Here is a 23,891-nt window from a genome sequence, read left to right on the forward strand (position 1 = left end):
CTTGTTTCTTCATCTGCTGCATATTTCTCTGTCTTCTCATTTTATTTAACTTACTGTGTTTGGGGTCTCCTTTTCACAGTCTGAAGGTTCGTAGTTCCTGTTATGTTTGGTGTCTGCCCCCAGTGGGTGAAGTTGGTTCAGTGGGTTGTGTAGGCTTCCTGGTGGAGGGACTGGTGCCTGTGTTCTGGTGGGTGGACCTGGATCTTGTCCTTCGGGCAGGCAGCTCTGTGTCTGGTGGTGTGTTTTAAGTTGTCTGTGAACTTAATATGACTCTAGGCAGCCTGACTGCTAATGGGTTGTGTTGTGTTCCTGTCTTGCTAGTTGTTTGGCATGGGGTGTCCAGCACTGGAGCTTGCTGCCCGTTGGGTGGAGCTGGGTCTTAGTGTTCAGGTGGAGATCTCTGGGAGAGCTCTCGCCGATTGATATTACTTGGGGCCGGTAGGTCTCTGGTGGTCCATTGTCCTGGACTCGGCTCTCCCACCTTGGAAGCTCAGACCTGACAAGTGGCCAGAGCACCAAGACCCTGCCAGCCACACAGCTCGGAAGAAAAGGAAGAAGAAGAAGAAAAAAGAACGAACAGATATTACCCCAAACCAAACAGGAAAAGCAAAACTAAACAGACAAAATCACACAAAGAAACATTTACACACACACTCATTAAAAAAAAAAAATCCCAAGGAAAACAAACAAAAAACGAACAGACAGAACCCTAGGACAAATGGTAAAAGCAAACCTAAACAGACAAAATCACACAAAGGAACATACAGATACACACTCACAAAAATAAAAAAATTTAAAAATAAAAAAATTTAGAAAAAAGGGAGAGAGCAGCCAAATCAGTAAACAAATCCACCAATGATAGCAAGCACTAAAAACTAAACTAAGATAAACGTAACACCAGAAACAAATCAGATGCAGAAAGCAAACCCCAAGTCTACAGTTGCTCCCAAAGTCTACCACCTGAACTTTGGGAACATTCATTGTCTCTTCAGGTATTCCACAGATGCTGGGTTTATCAAGTTGATTGTGGGATTTAATCTGCTACTCCTTAGGGTGAATAGAGAAATTTCCCTTTCTCTTCTTTGTTCACACAGCTCCTAGGGTTCAGCTTTGGTTTTGGTCCCTCCTCTGTGTGTAGGTTGCCCTCAGGTGTCTGTTTCCCACCCAGACAGGAGGGGGTTAAAACAGCAACTCATTAGGACTCTTGCTCACTCAGGCCGGGGAGAGGGAGGGGTATGGTAGTCACAACTGGAATGTGGGCCATGCCTGCGGCAACAGACGCCACCATAACATCGCAACAGCCTGAGGCGCACAGTGTGTTCTCCAGGGATGTTGTACCTGGATCCCGGGACCCTGCCAGTGGCGGGCTGCACAGGCTCCCAGTGGCGGGTGTGGGTAGTGACCTGTGCTTGCACACAGGCTTCTCAGTTGCAGCAGTGGCAGCATTAGCAGTTCATGTCCGTCTCTGGAGTCTGAGCTGATAGCTGCAACTCATGCCCGTCTCTGGAGCTCGCTTAGATGGTGCCCTGCCTTCTGTGGGCACACAGAGCAGGAATCCTGTCTCCTCTCACACCCCGAAACAATGGTCTCTTGCCTCTTTGGCAGGTCCAGACTTTTTCCCGGACTCCCTCCCGGCTAGCTGTGGTGCACTAGCCCCCTTCAGGCTGTGTTCACGCTGCCAAACCCAGTCCTCTCCCTGGGATCCTATCTCTGAAGCCCGAGCCTCAGCTCCCAGCCCCCACCCGCTGCGGCGGGTGAGCAGACAAGCCTTTCGGGCTGGTGAGTGCTGGTCGGCACAGATCCTCTGTGCGGGAATCTCTCCGCTTTGCCCTCTGCACCCCTGTTGCTGCGCTCTCCTCCGTGGCTCTGAAGCTTCCCCCGCCCCCCCGCCACCCCCTGTCTCTACCAGTGAAGGGGATTCTTAGTGTGTGGAAACTTTTCCTCCTTCACAGTTCCCTCCCAGTGGGGCAGGTCCTGTCCCTATTTTTTTGTCTCTGTTTTTCCTTTCTTCTTTTGCCCTACCCAGGTACATGGGGGAGTCTCTTGCCTTTGGGGAAGTCTGAGGTCTTCTGCCAGCGTTCAGTAGGTGTTCTGCAGGAGCTCTTCCACGTGTAGATGTATTTTTGTGGAGGAAGGTGAACTCCATGTCTTACTCCTCCACCACCTTGAAGGTCTCCCCATTGTTAATGGCACGTAAAAATATTATGACTGCAGTGCTACTGATACGTACAATATCATGCCTCAGTTCTGTTATAGGTACATACTGTCTTAGCAGTGCCTTGAGCTTAAAGAGGGAGGAGCTATCTCCTCCCTTCCAAGGGATCCCCAGCAAGAGGCTTTGCCTATTGGTGGTGGTGGTGGGGAAGGCCTCTGTGGGTTGGGCTGCTGGTGCTGCTGAGTCTGGAGGTGTTAGCTGAGCCTCTGCAAGCTGGGATTTTGTGTTCATATTTGCCATTTAATTTTTATAACTGAGTTTATTTGCTCTAAGATCCTGTGCCCGCCCAAAGGGGAGAAATAGATCACAGGGAAGACTTGTCTTTGGTGTGAAGGTGCAGTTGTCCGTGGGTGGATGGGGATCCTTAGGACTCCATCTCCTATTTCTGGTGCCAGCTCCTGACCTGTGTGTCTCCTTCCTCCCCGTGTGGCCGTGGGTTCCTTTGAGAACATCTGACAGCTTTCCAGCAAGGACAGGTCCCATCGCGGGGGCGCTGTGCAGCCTGGGACCCTAGACAAGCACTCTCGGGGAGTTTCTTCCCCTTTTGCTTCCTTCCAGGTGTGCTATGCTGTTTTCTCTTTTTAAAATCCTTTTTCCTTCTCAGAAGCTAATTTACTTTTTCAAACCTTGTCTTAAAGTGGTCATATTTAGAAAGCGATTCACCTCCTCCTGGGGAGAGAGAAATGCCACGCATGGTTCCTCCTCCATCTACTCAGTTAGTGCCGGCTTCACATGCTGTGGGCAGAGTTCAGGATGCCAATTTAGATAAGGTGGGCTCAGCGTTAACCAGCTGCTGTCTAACTGGGCCATTTGTGGCCAAGTAAGCACTTATGGATAACCCTGAATGTACATACGCCTGCTCCTCATCAGTTCTGGTCTGCTGAGAAATCATTCTCTTTCTTTTCTGGTAAGAAGGTATGTAATGAACGCTTAGGAGACTAAAACCAAAAACTTCACAGGAAAGCAGGTGACTTGAATCTGGAGGTACTCTTTCTGATCCATCAGGTTAGTGACATCATTTCTTTCTTTCTTTTTTTTTTTTTTTTAGTGATGTTCTAGTCCTGGGCCTTAGAGCCACGGTGACGTTTTTTTTTTTTAATTTATTTATTTTTGGCTGTGTTGGGTCTTCGTTTCTGTGCGAGGGCTTTCTCTAGTTGTGGCGAGTGGGGGCCACTCTTCATCGCAGTGCGCGGGCCTCTCACTGTCGCGGCCTCTCTTGTTGCAGAGCACAGGCTCCAGACGCGCAGGCTCAGTAGTTGTGGCTCACGGGCCTAGTTGCTCCGCGGCATATGGGATCTTACCAGACCAGGGCTCGAACCCGTGTCCCCTGCACTGGCAGGCAGATTCTCACCACTGCACCGCTAGGGAAGCCCAGTGACATCATTTCTTAATCTGGGAGACAGTGGCAACATTTGGCAGAAACTGGGATTTACATTGAACTATTTCCTGTTATCTCCCTTTCCCAATCATGGTGTTCTGCCTTGTTTCCTTTGGGCTTCACACACCTTCCAGCTATCTTTCAGAAACCTTCAGAAAAGATACCTTTCAGAAACCCACTGAATCTTTTGTTTTCAGTTACTTGGAAGTGAGTGTCATGCTTGATACTCTACCTCTGTTACCCTCTCCTCTCATTTCAAACTAATACCTGTTTTTAGGCTTTATTTACAAACAATATGACTATGGGAAGTGATTCATCCATGGCATCTCAAAACTCCAGCCATTTAAAAAAATATTTTGAGTTTCCTACCCAAATCCCTGACCACCAAACTCTGGAGAGGGAGGAGACCATCTATCCCAATGTCTCACTCGTTGTTTCTCAGCCCTAGATGGGGATACCTTGATGCACATAGAAGGTGCCCTTGGGATGACGTAATGTTTTTAATTTTCTTACTCCTCCTTGACACCTGTGAGCAAAAGAGAGCATGTGGAAACTGGAGAGAGCGAGAAGGAGGGTGGGGTTAGGTTTCTGAATACATTAAACCCCACTGATTAAGAGGAAAGGAATAAGGAGTTATCTTCCTGTCTGAATTAGGTTGGAAATGTGCAAAGCAAGCAAATAAGAGTGGGATTGCTGCCCCCTCCCCTACAAGTAGGTACTGATTACTTCAGCTGGGATGACTGTCCGTAGATAAACTGTAGCACCTAGCTAGAGCGTTACTGGGTCACCAGTCAAGCTCATTCTAGAGACAGCTGGAAGGAGTTCCATAGTATAAATGAGCCACTCCAGATTTTTGTATAAATGTTTAATATGTTACTATAGAATCAGCAGCTAGAGTGAATAAACAGTCACTTCGGTATACATAAGCAAGCAGTGTGTGAGCCAGCATCATACATACATACCTCCCCTTACCATGATGTTCTGAAGGGTAGTTAGTTCAGATGGTAGAAAAGGCTGTGAGCGCCTACGTAAATTGCTTGGGCCACAGCTGCCTCCACCACAGCTGTGGTGAGCCCCCTGTTCAGAGGCCCTTCTCTCAGGCTCTCCTGAACAGTTCCAGATACCCAGTGTCCTGGTAGAAGCACGGCTTCCCTCCATCTTGCTCTCCTGCCCCAGCTCCAAAAAGTGCAGAGCAAGCAACACCCAGAGCAATTTAGCCAACCCAAGCCAAGCTCTTTTCCTTAACTAAGGATCTGTGAAGCTGCCTGCAGGGTATTTCTTACCAAGCAGGGGATGGAAATTAATAGGAGAGAGCCAGGCAGCTTTTGGCTGGGGTTTCCTTTTCATGTTGCATTAACTAGCATTTGCCTCTACAGGCTTGATTAATTACAATCCTAACCCTTTATTCCTCTCTTCTCCTCGAGGCAATGAGAAATAAATGGTTCCAATTTGGGAAAAGTACATTTATTTGTCTTTGATCTGAGCCTTCAAAATGCCAAGATAGCAGGAGGCTTTGGCTATGGCCAGCTCATTCTTGAAGAGGACAGTTGGCCTAGGGGACTTTGGGAGCGAGGCAGGGATAGATTCATGCCTAATGCTGAGGAATAGTGAAAGAGAGGATGCCGAGGGATGTTTGGACCCCAGGAACAGGAAATGGGGTTTGCTGGGATTTTATATCTTCCTCAGTTCTTGTGTTACTTTCTGTGTCTCTCATGGTATTTCCTAACTTTAAATTTGCATCCAGTTCTATTCAGTGCTTTTTAATGATTTAAAAAGTATTTTTAAATTGTAGTTTAAAAAAAAACAATATAAAATTTACCATCTTAACCGTTTTTACATATGCAGTGCAGTAATGTTAAGTATATTCACATTGATGTGCTATAGATCTCTAGAACTTTTTCATATTGGAAAACTGAAACTCTATACATTAAACAACTCCCATCTTCCCTCCCCCAGCCCCTGGCAGCCACCATTCTCCGTTCTGTCTCTATGATTTTGACAATTCCACGGACTTCGTGTAAATGGAATCATAGTATCTATCTTCTGGGACTATCTTATTTCACTTAGCCTAATGTCCTCAAGATTCAACCATGTTGTAGCATGTGACGGGATTTCCTCTTTTTTAAAAGGTGACTAATACTACATTGTATGCATGTACCACATTTTATTTATCCATCCATTGATTGGACATTTGGGCTGCTTCTGCCTCGTGGCTATTGTGAAAATGCTGCAATGACCAAAGAAGGATGTGCAAATATCTCTTCTTTTAGACTTCTTGGATATATAACCACACGTAGGATTGCTGGATCATATAGTAATTCAATTTTTAATTATTTGAGGAACCTCCATGTTGTTTTTTATAGTAGCTGCACCATTTTACATTTTTACCAATAGTGCCCAGGGGTCAGTTTCTCCACATCCTTGCTGACACTTGTTGTTTTCTGTTTTTTTTGATAGTGGCCATCCCAATAGGTATGAGGTGGTATCTTGTAGTTTTGATATGCATTTCTGTAATGATTTATCATGGTCTTTTCATATGCTTCTTGGCCATTCACATATCTTCTTGGAGAAATGTTTTAAGTTCTTTGACCATTTTTAAATCAAGTTATTTACTTTTTTTGAGTTATAGGATTTCTTTATATATTCTGGATATTAACCCCTTTTCAGAAATATGATATGCAAACATGTTCTAACATTCTGTAAGTTGCCTTTAATGATCTATTTTAAGTAAATTTCTTAGGCTCACCATTTGCCTTCATCACTTTGATGGAAATTCTTTTTTATTTTGGTGGAAATTCTTTGTGTCTTTGTTATGTTTTGTTTTCTTGATCTCACTCTTCAAAATAGACTTACAGATAATTTCACAATCCTAATTTATTTATTTGGAGAAGACTACCCATCCCCTCTCTGTCTAGTATGGAAAGGTTTCATGGAGAATGGAGGGGGAGAAGTCAGTGATTGCATTTACCCTGCAGCCTGTGAACAGTGACCCAACCTTGGACAGCCCAGAAGATTCCTGGACATGTCTTCTTCAGAGTAGACATGCACAGCTTGCCCCAGTGTTCTCAGATCCAGCAGATCACCTGAAGCAATTGGGTTCTCCCTGGAATCTCTGAGTCTCCCAGGAGAGCCATGTAACTCAAGAGTGCTCGAAAGTCAAGCTCGACCTTCCAGAATTTCTCTGACACAGCCCTTTGGAGCATGCCTGGAACCAAACACCACTCCATAGTCTTAAAGCTTGGATAAAGTCCCATTTCTCTCTGTCCATGCCAGCACCCCCATGAAGTCACCCTCCTTTAAAGTCTTGTAACACATAAAATCTCTACTAGTTGGGAGGTTTCATATACTGGTTTCATGTTATCCTCCTAATAGCTCTGTTGGGCAGGGTCCATGACTTGCTCTTCTTTGCAGCCCTTACAGTTCCTGGGACAGTTGACTGATGGATTGGGAGAGGGTTACCGTATGGTGGGCATCTTCCTGTCCCACATTAGATTTTCAGACACGGAGAAGATCTGGGAATGGGAGCACACTGCAAACTGAATGGACTTAGGTCCTCCAGAAGAACTTTTCTTGACCTTGGGATGTGAGCAGTGCCTAGAACTATGCTGTCCCTGAAGGACAAGTCCTGTGTGGGGACATCTGAGCACAGAGGGAAGCACGTGAGCAGAATTCAAGTCCTGCCATTTTTAGGTGCAGCTAGCACCCCGGGATTGTTTAGTAAAGAGATCAGAAGGGTTGGCCTCCCTAACAGACTACAAGGTGCCCTTGTGAGGTTTCATGAGCTTCAGGAGGGAAAGAGACCTTGAGAAGGCTTGTTTGACTTTTAGTACTCATTCCCTGGAAGCCCCCCTCTACGTCTAACCTATATCACATATCTTCTCTTTCGACCTTTGGTAGAAGGATAGAGGTCTTGGTGAAATAGGAAGACAAGCCTGAGCTAAGAAAATCTAGTTCCTTCGACCTGTGCTCCAGGGGAAGAACTGTTTCCCAACCTTCAAAGCATCTTATTGCCTCTCTACTCTGGAATGAATGGTTTGTGGAGGTTAATAATTAACTCAGAGTGATGGGTTGAGTTCTTTTTATTGCAGTTTCACTTTCCCACAGACACTGTCTTATTTTTATAGAGGTGCTTGTATCCCTTACCCCATCCTGAAGTCGAGTAGAATGAGAAGGGAATTTTCTACGTTTTTGAAGATAGGGGAACATTGAAGTAGGGGTGATAATTGTACCACCATGAGTACAGATCTCAGGTCTCGGCATCAAATCTTATTCCATGTTTTGACCTTCCTCCCACCCAAGAATTCTGGTCTAAATATTCTCAACATTGATTTTAGAAGAGATCTCCAGTTCCCTCTCATATATAAATTTCTTTGTGATATTTTAATCTTGTGAACTATAAATTGATCCATTGTGTTTATTTTAAAAAGTCATCTCTATTGATGGCAAGGATTACTATAAATATAATTTAATTTAGAGAAGTTGCCCTATCTCCCTATCTGTGGTTTGCTGAGGTCAGTCATCTTAGACATTTTCCAAGCTACCCAAACCCCTCATTCATGTCTGGCCCTCCAGCATTACAGTAATTACACTAGACGGCAGAGGAATTGTTACCAGATAATATCTTAGAAATAGGGAAATTATGAGCTAATTTCAGGCCCTCTCAAATTAATGAGGATGTTCTTTGTAGAGTGCTACCAATGTAAACCTTTAAAAAATGACAAGTGGGAGATATTTAAATCCTTTATCTGTGGAGCCCAGTACAAGCTCAGCAAGCACACCCAAGTGCTGTTATCTGGACGATTGCTAGGGTAGCTCTTTTATCCTCCTTCTAGGTTTTATTAATTAAATTTCCTCTGGGACTTGGCTGTCATCAGCAACCTTTCTTGGGGTGTGACGGGATTATAGGGGGAGGAAATGAGGTTCTAGGAGATATAACTCGGGCTACAGGACCATCCTCTGGGCTGGGAGGACCCTAATCCAGGGTAAGGACTGGCAGAGCCAGTGCCTCCCTCCTGCATGGTCTGGAGTGCCTCCAGCTTGGATTTTGCATCTTTGATCGTGTTTTATTGACCTAGAATTACTTCTCTTCTGTGGGCATGACCACAGGCTGTGCTTTAATGTGGTTGTCTCCAAGGAGTTGATTCCTTTGATCTCAAGATGATTTCCCACTTCTCGTCTTACACCTTGGTGGGGGAGGTGGGCACAGAGGAGGAGGAGGAGGAGAAGCCTGATGTTTTCTGGGCACTGAGCCAACCCTGTTGGGCACCTGATGCATTTACTTTTGCTGGTTCTGCTGCTTACGGTGCTGCCTCTCCACCACCACTACCGTCCCCAACCCCACCAGGGGCAGCTCCAACATTTCTATTAGGGAGTGGTAGTTCAGCCTGTTTGGAAGGGCTGGCATAATTTTATGTAAGACTGAGAAAATTCAGTCACCCATACAAAGAGTGTGAGGGCTAGCGATGTGAGGTTATGAAGGCTGAAGCCTGTGTCCCCAGCTTGGGGTCCCTCGGTGTCACCCCTCTCCCACTCTCCACGTGCTCAAACGCTTCCTCCCCTGGGAAGTTTTCCTCTTCTCCACAGCCCTTCCTAGTCATCTCTTCCTTCTTTATGTATTTATTTATTTATGCTCATAATCAAAACTTTATTGAAAAACTGACATCAAAATAGGAGAGCATTGTTGTATACCTTACAAAATTAAACATAATTACATCATCTTGGTAGGTTAACTAGAATTACTAAACAGATAAGGCTTTCTGTGATAGAACACAAATTCAGGAAGTTGCGTGGATCATTAGTGGTGCTTTCTTCTACATGAACACCCTTCTGTGAGTCTGGCCTTTCCTCCCGTCAGCTGGCACAACACTGTTGAACAACCAACACAACGCACCACTGTCTGAGCATGGCTGAAAACTGTGGTAATCCTGTAGCAACCTGGACATTTTACGTCCATAAAGAATTTGGACTTTGAACCAGCCAGGTTTTTTTTAATGTTTTTTTCTTTGCTTCTTCCTAGGAAGGATGCAGTAAATCTCTATCCAAAGGCATGTTGAGCTTTTGCAAGCCCAGCCTGTCCAAAGCAGCAGCACTCACCTGGGTGCACGGCGTCCTCTTCCTTCTTTCTTCCTTCCTTCCTTCCTTCCTTCCTTCCTTCCTTTCTTTCCTTTCCTTCTTTCTTTCCTTCCTTTCTTCCTTTCTTTCTTTCTTTCTTTCTTTCTTTCTTTCTTTCTTTCTTTCTTTCTTTCTAATTTTTAAATTTTTTATTGACTTATTTATTTTTCATTCTTTCTTAAATGGAACTTTTACTCCTTTCTGAGTTAATGTGGTCTCAGAAATCACTCTCTCTGTGTTCAAATATTGGCTCTTCTGTCTACTGACTCTCTGACTTCAGACAGGTTATTTAGTTTCTTCAGCAGTAGAATGGGATTAGTAATAGACCCGAGCTCTTGTTTGTTGTGGGTGTTCAGTGAGCTCATGAAGCATCTGGGGCTTGGTGCTCTATAGGTGCTCATTTACAGGGTCCCTGCCAGCTCATTCAGCATGGTGCATGAATGAGAAAAAGGTACCTCTTCCTCCTCGATTTATTCCCCTTCTTACCCCCTCAGCCTGATGCCTTTGCTCTGCGAACATGGTGGCCCCACTCACTTGTAGCTAAAGCTGCTGATGCTATAACAATGCTCCCAGCTTGGTGGGTGATCACATACGTTCAGTTGTACGAGTGAATCTCATCTCCACACGCCGTTGGTCATTTGAAGTCCTCTCATTTCCACCTTCCTTAATGTCTTTAGAACCTTCCCATTACTTGGCCACCACCAGCCTAAGCCGTGACCTGATTGGATCTTTCCTGAATTATTGCTCCAGTAATAACTGCCTTACTCGACCTCCTGCATTCAGTCTTGCTCACCTTCCCACAAATCACAGTGTTTCTAAGATGCAAGTATAGTTGTCATTTCTTTTTTTATTTTTTTTCATTTCTTTTTAAAAAAATAAATTTATTTTATTTATTTTTGGCTGCCTTGGGTCGTTGCTGTGCACGGCTTTCTCTAGTTGTGGTGAGCAGGGGCTACTCTTCACTGTGGTGCGCGGGCTTCTCATTGCGGTGCCTTCTCATGTTGCGGTGCACGGGCTCTAGGTGTGCAGGCTTCATAGTTGTGGCACGCAGGCTCAGTAGTGGTGGCTCGCAGGCTCTAGAGTGCAGGCTCAGTAGTTGTGGCACACAGGCTTAGTTGCTCTGAGGCATGTGGGATCTTCCCGGACCAGGGCTTGAACCCATGTCCCCTGCATTGGCAGGAGGATTCTTAGCCACTGCACCACCAGGGAAGCCCTGGTTGTCATTTCTTAATTTAAAATCCTTCAAATTTTCCCCATTTCTCCTGGTGAAATCCAAACCCCTCAAGTGTAGCATACAAGGCCTGCAGGCAGGACTGTGCCTGGCTGTGCTGTGCTGTGCCATGTCTCATCTCTTTACCTGCCCTCCTCTCTGCAGGCTCCACCTCTTCTCCAACTCCTTCCCCAGCAGTGATCGAGCCATATTGCAAACATTTCAATTGAGCAGTCAGTGTTGATGATCTAAAGTATAAAGAGCTCAAATAAGTCCATTTTTAAAGTTAAAACCCAACAAGTACTTCACTAATCACAGACAGTTCACAAGGTACAGACAACTAGTACACACACACACACACACACACACAGAAAAATGTTGAGCTCTTATCAATAATCAAAAGATATTAAAACTCAAAGAAGAACAATTTTTGCATAATAATTAACCAAAGATTTTTCAAAGTTAATCTACATTACTGACCAAAGGTCTGTGATGCATTAATACTCCCAGTGAGGGGCAATGAGAACGTACCTGATTGGAGCACAAGGGAACTTTTGGGGTGATTGTGGTGATAAAAATGGTTCTACATCTGGATTGTGATGGTGGACACATGTAGTATAATATTTATCAGAAACTCATTGAAATATATCTTTTAAATTGGTGCATCTTATCATACATAAACTCTATGTCAAACATGAATTTAAAGACAATATTATTAACCAGGATTAGGTGAACAAGATGCTTTCATACATTGGGAAGCTGGGGTGGGGGTAGGGTGATAACATCAATTGGCTCCATCTTTCTGGAAGGTAATTTTCTTCTACCATTTAAGAAAACAAACTTCAACATGGTAATTTTCCTTCTAGAATAACATCCTAAGGATCATGAATTCCAAGATGTATATCCAATATTTGTCACAGCAGTGATAGCAGCTAAAAACTGGAAAAAGAACCAAAATGTCCTGCAATAGGTAATTGGTTAAATTATGATTCATCTGCATGGGGCCACTGCCAGCCCAGGAGAAGCCTTTGTGTGAATTGGAAAAAGGCATCCCTTCTGGGGCAAATGCTCCCTCCCAGACTTGAGGGGGGCATCAGCTAAATTCTGGCCCCACTGGTCCCCTTACCTGGGCACCTGTACAATCCTCAGGCCTAAAGCAGCATCTCTGATCCATACAAGGGTCCATGAGGCAGACATTAAAACTGATGTCTTTCGGGACTTCCCTGGTGGCTCAGTGGTTAAGAATTTGCCTGCCAGTGCAGGGGACATGGGTTCGATCCCTGGTCCGGGAAGATCCCACATGCTGTGGAGCAGCTAAGCCCATGCGCCACAACTACTGAACCTACACTCTAGAGCCTGCAAGCCACAACTACTGAGGTCCATGCACCTAGAGCCCATGCACCGCAACTACTGAGCCCACACACAGCAACTACTGAAGCCCGTTCACTCTAGGGTCCACGTGCCGCAACTACTGAGCCCGCATGCTGCAGCCACTGAAATCCACCTGCCTAGAGCCTGTGCTCTGCAACAAGAGAATGCAATGAAGAGTAGCCCTGCTCACCACAACTAAAGAAAGGCTGCGGGCAGCAACGAAGACCCAATGCAGTCAAAAAACAGACCCAACGCAGCCAAAAAACAATAAATAAATAAGTAAAACTGATGCCTTTGAAGAACAATGGGATGGGAAAATGTTGAATAACGAATGGGGAGTTAAATGACAAATATAGTTATAATTTTACATATAATTCTACTTTTCTTCAAAAATGTAAAATCCCTAGAAGGAAACATACCAAAAGGTAACTGGTGGTTAACATGAGTGATAGAATCATGGGTGACTTTCTCTTTTTTACACCTGCTTTTTCCGAATGTCCTGCTGTCAGTACTTTTTCTAATTGCGAAAAAGGTGTACATTCTTACTCTCCTATTTAATAGGACTCTGTCATGCTAATGCCAGCAACAGTGGTCTCTTTGGGCACAAGAGCAGATGGCACTGTGTGCTGGAGTTAAGGCTAGAGCCGGATGGGAGCAGAGGACGAGGGCTGCCTTGCTGAAGTCCCAGTGATTCCTTTGGTAAAAGGAGACGTCTCTTACTTTATCCTCTGCTCTTTCCATTCTGCAGGTTTGAGACATTTGACGTGAACAGCTTTGAGCAGTTTTGTATCAACTATGCGAATGAGAAGCTCCAACAACAGTTCAACTTGGTAGGTTTTTCTGGACCCGGAGATGTTGGGTGGGGGAGACCTCTCTCCCCACCAGGGAGTGACAGACAACCCAGCCTACTTCTCTTCTGTCCAGGGTCAATGGGCTCTAGCTCTGCCCTGACCTGCCCTTGGTTTCCTGGTGGTGCTCCCCACTGCTCAGAAGGAGGTCAGTGATCCTCTCCTTGGCTTTGACTCCCACTATTTTTTGACCCCGTGCCTCTGTGGTATTTGAGCAATTGCAAGCCAGCTATGAGACTTCTTGCTACTAGTTGATGTATCACAGTACAGGTGATTATTGGAGTGTCCTAGGGAAGGGTTCACATGGGAGTGAGGATTACCTAACTAGCTTTTTTCTTCTGCATTCATGACTGTGACTTGTGCCTAAACCTTTTCTAGCAATTATGCATCATCCTCCAGGGCTCAGAACCCATGTGGTTGAAGCTCAGGGGAGTTGAAAGTTAAGGTGTGTCTGTAGTTCACTAACCTTGACCTTTCACTTCTTACACCAGCATGTTTTCAAGTTGGAGCAAGAGGAATACATGAAGGAGCAGATCCCTTGGACCTTGATTGATTTTTATGATAACCAACCTTGTATTGACCTCATAGAAGCTAAGCTGGGCATCTTGGACCTGTTGGATGAAGAATGTAAGGTAAAACTGATGATGCTATCATTGAATCAGTTCACTTATAGGCTTGGGGTGTGGGGCAGAGGACAGCCCTGTGGTGCAGGGGAACATGTGAGATCTCAAAGCTGGAATTTCATCTGTGATTAGCCAGCCTTTAGTTTGCTGAGAGAAGCATTGGTGTCTATTCTGCATACTAGAAGTTATCAGAAGGTAACACGTTGAGCATGACTGGCAGGTATTGCTGCATTGGTGAACATGTGCCTCTTTGGGCAGAGACTGGGTGTTATGGATTGGCATGATGTGATGGTGGTATGGATTTGGTGCCCCAGATCACCTAGGTGCTGAGAGAAGGACCCCAACTTCTAGACAGGCATCCCAGAGAGTGTGGGTCAAGAGCACAGGGTCATCTTTACCGTGCCAGATGGCTTGGGAGCAATAAGAGCCACATGCTTGGTAGCAGGTGAAAGCTGTAGATTTCCCCCAAGTAGCTTGTCATGGATGCTACCTGCTATAACAGGAAGAACCCTGAATTGCCAGCATGGAGAGAAGCAGACAGCCTTGAAAATGTGGGGCAGGGGAATTGGGTGTTATCAATCACCTAACTACTTTGACCTTTGGTTTTCTGCTTTGTGAATTGAGGGGGGTTGGATCTGCTGATCTTAAAAACTTCTCCTGGTTTGGTGTTTGGTGATCAAGGGGTAAATGTATGCCAGCTCCTCCAGTGATGGAAACTCTAATCAAAAGGTGTAGAAGACACGTGGTTCTCGGTATTTAAACGGAAGAGGCCAGTTGCGTTTACTTTCTGGTCTCCCATGTCTTCCCTATAAAGGGTGGCTTGTGGCTTGATGCTTTAGGAGGAGCAGATGTCTCCCTTCCAGCAGGACTCTCCAAGTTTCATTGTCTTTGAAAGTGAGAAGGAACAATTAATAAGACAGTGGAAGACAGAATGAAAATACACTGAAATCCACAGCACATTTTTTTCAGTGGTGAGAGTGGGCACCCTTGTCTTGTTCCTGATCTTAGAGGAAATGCTTTCAGTTTTTCACCATTAAGAATGATGTTGGAGAGGAAGCAAGATGGCGAAGTAGAAGGGCATGCTCTCACTACCTCTTGCGAGAACACCAGAATCACAACTAGCTGCTGGACAATCATCGACAGGAAGACACTGGAACTCACCAAAAAAGATACCCCACATCCAAAGACAAAGGAGAAGCCACAATGAGATGGTAGGAGGGGTGCAATCACAGTAAAATCAATTCCCATAACTGCTGGGTGGGTGACTCACAGACTGGAGAACACTTATACCACAGAAGTCCACACACTGGAGTGAAGGTTCTGAGCCCCATGTCAGGCTTCCCAACGTGGGGGTCCGGCAACGGGAGGAGGAATTCCTAGAGAATCAGACTTTGAAGCCTAGTGGGAATTAATTGCAGGACTTTGACAGGACTGGGGGAAACAGAGACTCTACACTTGGAGGGCACACACAAAGTAGTGTGTGCATTGGGACCCACAGGAAGGAGCAGTGACCCTAGGGGAGTCTGAACCAGACCTACCTGCTAGTGCTGGAGGGTCTCCTTCAGAGGCGGGGTGGGGCGGGCTGTGGCTCACCGTGGGGACAAGGACACTGGCAGCAGAAGTTCTGGGAAGTACTCCTTCATGTGAGCCCTCCTAGAGTCTGTCATTAGGCCCACCAAAGAGCCCAGGTAGGCTCCAGTGTTGGTTGCCTCAGGTCAGACAACCAACAGGGAGGGAACCCAGCCTCACCCATCCACAGTCAAGCGGATTAAAGTTTTACTGAGCTCTGCCCACCAGAGCAACAGTCAGCTCTGCCCACCACCAGTCCCTCCCATCAGGAAACTTGCACAAGCCTCTTAGATGTCTGCCCTCGGGCAGACAACAGAAGCAAGAAGAACTACAGTCCTGTAGCCTGTGGAACAAAAACCACATTCACAGCAAGATAAACAAGATGAAAAGGCAGAGGGCTATATACCAGATGAAGGAACAAGAAAAAAAAACAAGATAAAAACAACTAAGTGAAGTGGAGATAGGCAACTTTCCAGAAAAAGAATTCAGAGTAATGATAATGAAGACTATCAAGGACCTCGGAAAAAGAATGGAGACAAAGATCGAGAAGATGCAAGAAATGTTTAACAAAGACCTAGAAGAATTAAAGAACAAACAAACAGAGATGAACAATACAATAACTGAAATGAAAACTACACTAGAAAGAATAAATAGCAGAATAACTGAGGCGGAAGACGGATAAGTGACCTGGAAGACAAAATGGTAGAATTCACTGCTGCAGAACAGAATAAAGAAAAAAGAATGAAAATAAATGAATGAGCCTAAGAGACCTCTGGGAAAACAATAAACACAACAACATTCACATTATACGGGTCCCAGAAGGAGAAGAGAGAGAGAAAGGACCCAAGAAAATATTTGAAGAGATTATAGTACAAAACTTCCCTAACATGAGAAAGGAAATAGCCACCCAAGTCCAGGAAGCTCAGAGTTCCATACAGGATAAACCCAAGGAGAAACACACTGAGACACATAGTAAGCAAATTGGCAAAAATTAAAGACAAAGAAAAATTATTGAAAGCAGCAAGGGAAAAAAGACAAGTAACATACAAGGGAACTCTCATAAGGTTAACAGCTGATTTCTCAGCAGAAACTCTACAAGCCAGAAGGGAGTGGCATGACATACTTAAAGTGAGGAAAGGGAAGAACCTACAACCAAGATGACTCTACCCAGCAAGGATCTCATTCAGATCCAATGGAGAAATCAAAAGCTTTACAGACAAGCAAAAGCTAAGAGAATTCAGCATCACCAAACCTGCCCTACACAAATACTAAGGGAACTTCTCTAAGTGGGAAACACAAGAGAAGAAAAGGACCTACAAAAACAAACCCAAAACAATTAAGAAAATGGTCATAGGAACATACATATCGATAATTACGTTAAATGTGAATGGATTAAATGCTCCAATCAAAAGACACAGGCTCGCTGAATGTATACAAAAACAAGACCCATATATATGCTGTCTACAAGAGACCCACTTCAGACCTAGGGACACATACAGACTGAAAGTGAGGGAAGGGAAAAAAGATATTCCATGCAAATGGAAATCAAAAGAAAGCTGGAGTAGCAATACTTGTATCAGATAAAATAGACTTTAAAATAAAGGATGTTACAAGAGACAAGGAAGGACAATACATAATGATTAAAGGATCAATCCAAGAAGAAGATATAACAATTATAAATATATATGCACCCAACATAGGAGCACCTCAATACGTAAGGCAACTGCTAAAACCTATAAAAGAGGAAATCGACAGTAACACAATAATAGTTGGGGACTTTAACACCTCACTTATACCAATGTACAGATCATCCAAACAGAAAATTAATAAGGCAACACAAGCTTTAAATGACACAATAGACCACATAGATTTAATTGATATTTATAGGACATTCCATCCCAAAACAGCAGATTACACTTTCTTCTCAAGTATGCACGGAACGTTCTCCAGGATATATCACATCTTGGGTCACAAATCAAGCCTCAGTAAATTTAAGAAAATTGAACTCATATCAAGCATCTTTTCTGACCACAACGCTATGAGATTAGAATTGAATAACAGGGAAAAAAACGTAAAAAAGACAAACACATGGAGGCTAAACAATACGTTACTAAATAACCAAGAGATCACTGAAGAAATCAAAGAGGAAATCAAGAAACACCTAGAGAAAAATGACAGTGAAAACACGATGATCCAAAACCTGTGGGATGCAGCAAAAGCAGTTTTAAGAGGGAAGTTTATAGCTATACAAGCCTACCTCAAGAAACAAGAAAAATCTCAAATAAACAATCTAACCTTAGACCTAAAGGAACTACAGAAAGAACAAACAAAACCCAAAGTTAGCAGAAGGAAAGAAATCATAAATATCAGAGCAGAAATAAATGAAATAGAAACAAAGAAAACAATAGCGAAGATCAATAAAACTAAAAGCTGGTTCTTTAAGAAGGTAAACAAAATTGATTAGCCAGACTTCTCAAGAAAAAGAGGGAGAGGACTCAAATCAATAAAATTAGAAATGTAAAAGGAGAAGTAACAATAGACACGGCAGAAATACAAGCATCCTGAGAGACTACTACAAGCAACTCTATGCCAATAAACTGGAAAAGCTGGAAGAAATGGACAAATTCTTAGAAACGTATAACCTTCCAAGACTGAACCAGGAAGAAATAGAAAATATGAACAGACCAATCACAAGTAATGAAATTGAAACTGTGATTAAAAATCTTCCAACAAACGAAAGTCCAGGACCAGATGGCTTCACAGGTGAATTGTATCAAACGTTTAGAGCTAACACCCATCCTTCTCAAACTCTTCCAAAAAATTGCAGAGGAGGGAACACTCCCAAACTCATTCAGTGAGGCCACCATCACCCTGATACCAAAACCAGACAAAGATACTACAGAAAAAGAAAATTACAGACCAATATCACTGATGAGTATAGATGCAAAAATCCTCAAAAAAATACTAGCAAACAGAATCCAATAACAGATTAAAAGGATCATACACCATGATCAAGTGGGATTTATCCCAGGGATGCAAGGATTCTTCAATATATGCAAATCAGTGTGATACACCACATTAACAAATTGAAGAAGAAAAACCATATGATCATCTCAATAGATGCAGAAAAAGCTTTTGACATAATTCAATACCCACTTATGACAAAAACTCTCCAGAAAGTGAGGCTCAGCGCACCCCTTCAGGGTGCCAGCGTACAGAGCATGTTGAGAGCATGCTATGTGGGATCCCAAGTGTTCATGGTTGAATCTGCTTTCCACGTCCAGTTAGGGTCCAGGTTTGAGAGCTGAATCCAGCCTCGTGAGGTCAGCTTACTGGCGGACTCCATCATTCTGCCTTGACTCTTGGCTTCCTTTTTCCTCTTCACAAAGCACCTGATTTTGTGGATCCACAGGTCCCCAAAGGAACTGACCAGAACTGGGCTCAGAAGCTCTACGACCGGCACTCCGGCAGCCAGCACTTCCAGAAACCCCGCATGTCCAACACAGCCTTCATTGTCGTCCACTTTGCAGATAAGGTGGGTCTCCTCTTGGTGGGCCCGGTGCTCCGTGAGCCCCGTCCAAGGTGGACTCAGGGTTCCTGGGCTAAGAGGGAGCTGACCTTTGAATTCAGAGGGCCTGGAGTCTCTTGGGTGGAGCCTTGTCTACTCTCCTGGAGCCTGAGAGAGAAAAGGAAAGAGTAGCTCTTCTTCAGGTGGCTCCTTTCCCAGCAGCTGGCGTAAACTTAGAATTTCTCTACGTGGATTGTGTTCTGTGTGCACTAGCCCAGTGCTTCTCAAATTTTCATGTGTGTGTGCAAGTCACCTGGGGTATTGCTCAAAGGCAAGTTCTAATTCAGTTGATCTGGGGTGAGGCTGACAAGCTGCATTTAGAGCACCCAAAGGAAGCCTTCTATTAAAGGCCATCTTACAGGAACTCCTTTTTAAAACAATATGGTTTTCCGCAAAATGAATATTCAGCTCCCTCTTTGTAAACGCTGATCACATCTTGGGTTTGCATTTTGGATGAGAACATCTGTGGGTTTCCCATGTATGCACAGCTCTTTTCAGAAGACACTGTGGATGAGCTGAAACTACTGGAGAAGCTGCTGAGGGTCCCGGGTCAGGCTAGAGCACTAACTACCATTTCTGTTTCCTGCTGTGGCTCCAGGTGGAGTACCTTTCAGATAGTTTTCTGGAGAAAAACAGAGACACGGTGTACGAAGAGCAGATCAACATTCTGAAGGCCAGCAAGGTAAAGAGCATCGAAAGTAGGGAAACAGGCGGAATGTCCACGGCCAGAGCCGGACAGGGTGTGGTTGGTGGCGTCCCCACTCTGGAGGGGCCGAGGCAGAGGTGCAGGGCAGGGGGAGGTGAGGGGTCCGTAGGTTATTTCAGTCTGAGAATTTGAGAACGGCCTGATGGAGGGAAGAAAGCAAGGGATGGCAGAGGTGACTGGGAAAGATACCAGCTAATGGAAGGACAGGGGGGCGGGGGGAACAGGAGAAGTGACAATCGGAGAGACGATGGTAGGTATAACTGTGAAAACATTGCTGGCATCCATCGGGTCATTTGTCCTCCATCTCCTACGTGCAGATGTAAAAGTACTTAAACCCCTTCAAATCCTAGTATCAGTGCGTTTAATTTCTGCTTAGCAGTCTGTGGAACTTCCCTATGGCCAGAAACTTAAATGGAATAATAGGATTCAAGGGACACTTAAATCTACAATTTTGAAATGTTACTTTCTGTTATCTCCGGAATTTCAGTTGTTTCCTTCTCACCAGCATGACAAAAAGATAGCCAATATTGTGACCATTCTACAGGTAGAGGGAACAAGGCACTGATTCACCTAAACAAATATTTGTTAAGCACATACCTTGTGAGGCACTGCCTCTAAATGCACCTTGTACAAAGGTGAATAAGATAGATTCTACCCTCTAGGTGTTTACATTCTAGTGGGCTGTGAGTGGGCAGAAAAACAAGCATACAGTACCTGAAAAGAGAGGAGGTTTGGCTGGGGTGGGGGGGTGCGGGGAACGCGAGCCCCGCCGTTACAGAAAGCCACCCTGCCGATGCAGGTGCCGTTGCTGGCTTCGGCCCTTCAGAGGGAACCGAGAAAAGGACTCTCCAGGATTTAGGAGGCTTTCTACCAGACCACATGGTACTGAACTCACTCACTGCAGAGGCCTGACAACACTAGAAATGGCAGATTAATTTCTCTTTGTGATAAGCTTTAGATGAATGCAGTAGGGTGAGATGATGGAATGGAGAAAATACACCCCACAAAATGGACGCAGGCACCTAAAGGCAAGTAAATCACGTGGCCCCGAGGCCAGGGTTTTAGGGAGGATTTGAGTCAGTACCAGCGATGTGGGCAGCCCAGGGCAGACCCCGGCCCCGTGTCATCTCCCGATATCTGGAGCATCAGGGAATTAGTCGTCACTAAGACAAATTTGCTCGGCTTGCCAGGTGTCCAGGCCTCTAGTCCATGGTGATTAACGTGACTTTTTCCATTCTTTGCAAGGGAGGTGGGGAACGGGAGAAAAGCCACAGGGAGAGAGTAGAAGTGGATGGTTTGAGCCCTGAGGAGCACGTGTCCTCATTGTGTGCGTCTTAGAAGTTAGACGCCTGTGACCTCCTGTTACTGTGACACTGGCCTTAGAGGGCTGAGAAACTTTTGTTACAAGTTTCTCCTTTTAGGTGGGAGCACAAGTGAGGGGCATGCAGTGTCTGGTTCTGCCATTAATTTTTGTCTTAATTTTGTCTCTTAGGGATCCCAGAATCTAGAAGGGAATCTCTCACACTTTCTCTCCAGCAGATCATCTGTTATTAGTCACTGAGATTTTTTTTCTTATTTTTATTTAACAAACTTTACTGAATATTTGTGTGGTGTGTAGTCGTAACAAATGTATGTAGTTAACCTCACAGAACTTACAGTCTAGTGAAAAGACACAGAGTTTAATCAAAAATTTTGATAATGCCGTGAAGGTCAAGAAGAAGGTTCTATGGAAAAGAATAATAGGAATGTGCTGGGAGTCCCCAAGGTCACCCCCAAATTGAACCATTTGCTAGGAAGACTCACAGAACTCAGCATATTGTAGTACTCATGGCTATGATTTATTACAGCAAAAGGATACAAAGCAAATCAGCAATGGGAGAAGGTGCATGGGGTGAAGTCCAGGGCAAACCAGGTGCAAGCTTCCAGAGTCCTTTTCCGCTGGAGTCGCACTGAATATACTTAATTTCCACAGCAGTGAGTTGTGATGATGCCTGTGACCTGTCTACCAGAGCAGCTCACCTGGGCCTGGGCATTTAGGGTTCCCTACTGAGCGTCAGTGACATGGGCACCCTTTGCCTAGCACATACCAAAATTCCAGACTCCCAGAAGGAAAGCAGGTTCGTTCAGCATAAACCATATTGTTTGCATAAACAGTTTAGGCTCAGTGAACCATTCTTATCAGGGACTGCTGAAAACCCTCTCAAAATCCACATTGCCAGACACCAGCCAAGGGTCAACCTTGTAAGCAGGCCTTTCTAGGATGGCAGTCTCAGGCCTGCCATGTTAGCTCTTTTCTAAATAGGGGTATCATTGTAGATTGGGTTTTTATTAGAAATGAAATGTAGGCTTATAAAAATTCAAATAGTATAGAAATATGTAAAATGAAAGTATTCTCTCCCATTCCTGACCTCCCTTTTCATGAATTCCCATTCTGATGATACAAACATACTGGTACATCTTTTTAAGATTGAAATGGGGACTTCCCTGGTGGTGCAGTGGATAAGAATCCGCCCACCAATGCAGGGGACACGGGTTCGATCCGTGGTCAGGGAAGATCCCACGTGCCGCAGAGCAACTAAGCCTGTGTGCCACAACTACTGAAGCTGCGCTCTAGAGCCCGCAAGCCACAACTACTGAAGCCCATGTGCCTAGAGCCCGTGCTCCGCAACAAAAAGAAGCCACTGCAATGAGAAGCCTGCGCACCGCAACGAAGTGTAGGCCTGGCTCACCACAACTAGAGAAAGCCCGCACGCAGCACCAAAGACCCAACACAGCCAAAAAAATTTTTTTTTTAATTTTTAAAAAAGATTGAAATGAATTGCATTATACATTGTCCTCTCTAATTTTTCACTTATCATTTTATCTTGGCCATCTTTCCACATGAGTACATATCTACTTCTTTTCTTTTCTTAAACAACTGTTGATATTTTGCTAATTCAAATAATACTGCATTGGAATGCCCTTTACGTATATCTTTGCTTACTTGTATAGTTATGTCTGTAAAATTTTAGAAATGGAATTGACAGTTCAAAGAATGTGCACTTCAAAAGTCTAGAGGTATTGCTAAGTTGGAGTGTAAAATAGGTCTGTGATCTACTCTTAAATGGTACCAACTCCTTTCTCTTCCCTGTCCACCTGCCACAGCTCTAGCCTCCCCCTTCACCAACTAATATTTCTAAAGAACCAATGACCTTGTTGTCAGACCCTTCCACCCCCATCCGAGCAAACCCTCAGAGGTGCTGTGATGGTGGCCAGCAGTACTCAGATGAACCGAGAGAGGCTTCTAGGCCCACCAGACCCCAGCAGGAGGAGGGAGCGCTGAGAACTCTCCACCCTGGACCCATTTCAGACATCCCAGAGGATAGAAAGCAGAGATCGACACTAGGTCACTATAAACCTACAGATGGGATTACTGCAGACTGCAGCTACAAATCAGAGTGATCAGAAATGTGCTTTAAATCATTTGGACAGATGGACACCTCTGGCAACATCTGTCATTGTAGCGTTTTTAAAACTCATAGTTTAAAATGAGCCTCTATCGTTTTCCTTAATTTTTTTTCACAGTAGTCCCACAAGGTTTATGTTTCTAAGATGCACTTAAAAGCAGAGAGAAAAATAAAGACCTGGAAAGATGCAAGCCTATGGTATCCAGTTAATGCCCAATTTTTTTATTGGTTTTCTTCTCACTAAGCATAGCTAGATCTTAGATCCTATAAGTAAATCCATAGTTTTACTTAAAGTATTTTTATCTGGGGTGAGACCTATTAGCTTTTTTCATTTGTGTGGCATCCCTGATAAGAAATTAACAAATTATTGTGAAAAATTAAGCAGTATGGAATGGAAGACTACCATATACCCTATCAGCCAAAAGGATGTTTGAAGAACTCCCACTAAGAGCAGCGAGAGAGGGTGTTAATGACAATGTGATTAGTAAAGCCAGTTACATTGCCTAAGAGGCTATAATATAGCTAATTGCTTTCTCAGCTATCAGAGAGCTATAAATAAAGACTTAAGAGATGCCTCTTTAAAACATGATTTCAGGTTAACAGACTGATTTGTTTTAGATGCTAAAGGTGGAGGGTTTTCCTTCTTAGTGTTTATTGTAAAAAGCAATATTTTATCAATCTGAAAAAAAAATCTCGAAAGGAGAATTTTTTTGTTCTGGAGATTTCCTCTTCTGGGGCAGTGCTGAGTGTAAGTCAGAGAGATGGGCAGTGGGTCCAGAGTTTATGCCAGCAGGTGCTGGGCAGTGAAGGCCACGCTGGGTCATGTTCCTGGGCCGGCAGCCCTGA

At 44.3% G+C, this 23,891-nt stretch overlaps 1 protein-coding gene and 1 pseudogene across 2 annotated transcripts in view; one reads left to right on the top strand and one right to left on the bottom strand.

The window, feature by feature from the left end:
* The window catches only part of MYO5B (myosin VB), a 353,322-nt gene that overhangs the window by 233,492 nt on the left and 95,939 nt on the right, over positions 1-23,891 (top strand). For both annotated transcript variants that reach the window (XM_059039745.2, XM_059039744.2), the window contains exons 11-14: positions 13,034-13,115; positions 13,625-13,765; positions 18,738-18,860; positions 19,492-19,575. In XM_059039745.2, coding sequence (XP_058895728.1) covers positions 13,034-13,115; positions 13,625-13,765; positions 18,738-18,860; positions 19,492-19,575 — 430 coding nt within the window. The remainder of the gene's footprint in view (positions 1-13,033; positions 13,116-13,624; positions 13,766-18,737; positions 18,861-19,491; positions 19,576-23,891) is intronic.
* Positions 9,361-9,641, bottom strand: LOC131742257 (small ribosomal subunit protein eS27-like; annotated as a pseudogene).

Source organism: Kogia breviceps, chromosome 15, assembly GCF_026419965.1.
Source record: "Kogia breviceps isolate mKogBre1 chromosome 15, mKogBre1 haplotype 1, whole genome shotgun sequence".
In the NCBI taxonomy this organism is placed as follows: Eukaryota; Metazoa; Chordata; class Mammalia; order Artiodactyla; family Physeteridae; genus Kogia; species Kogia breviceps.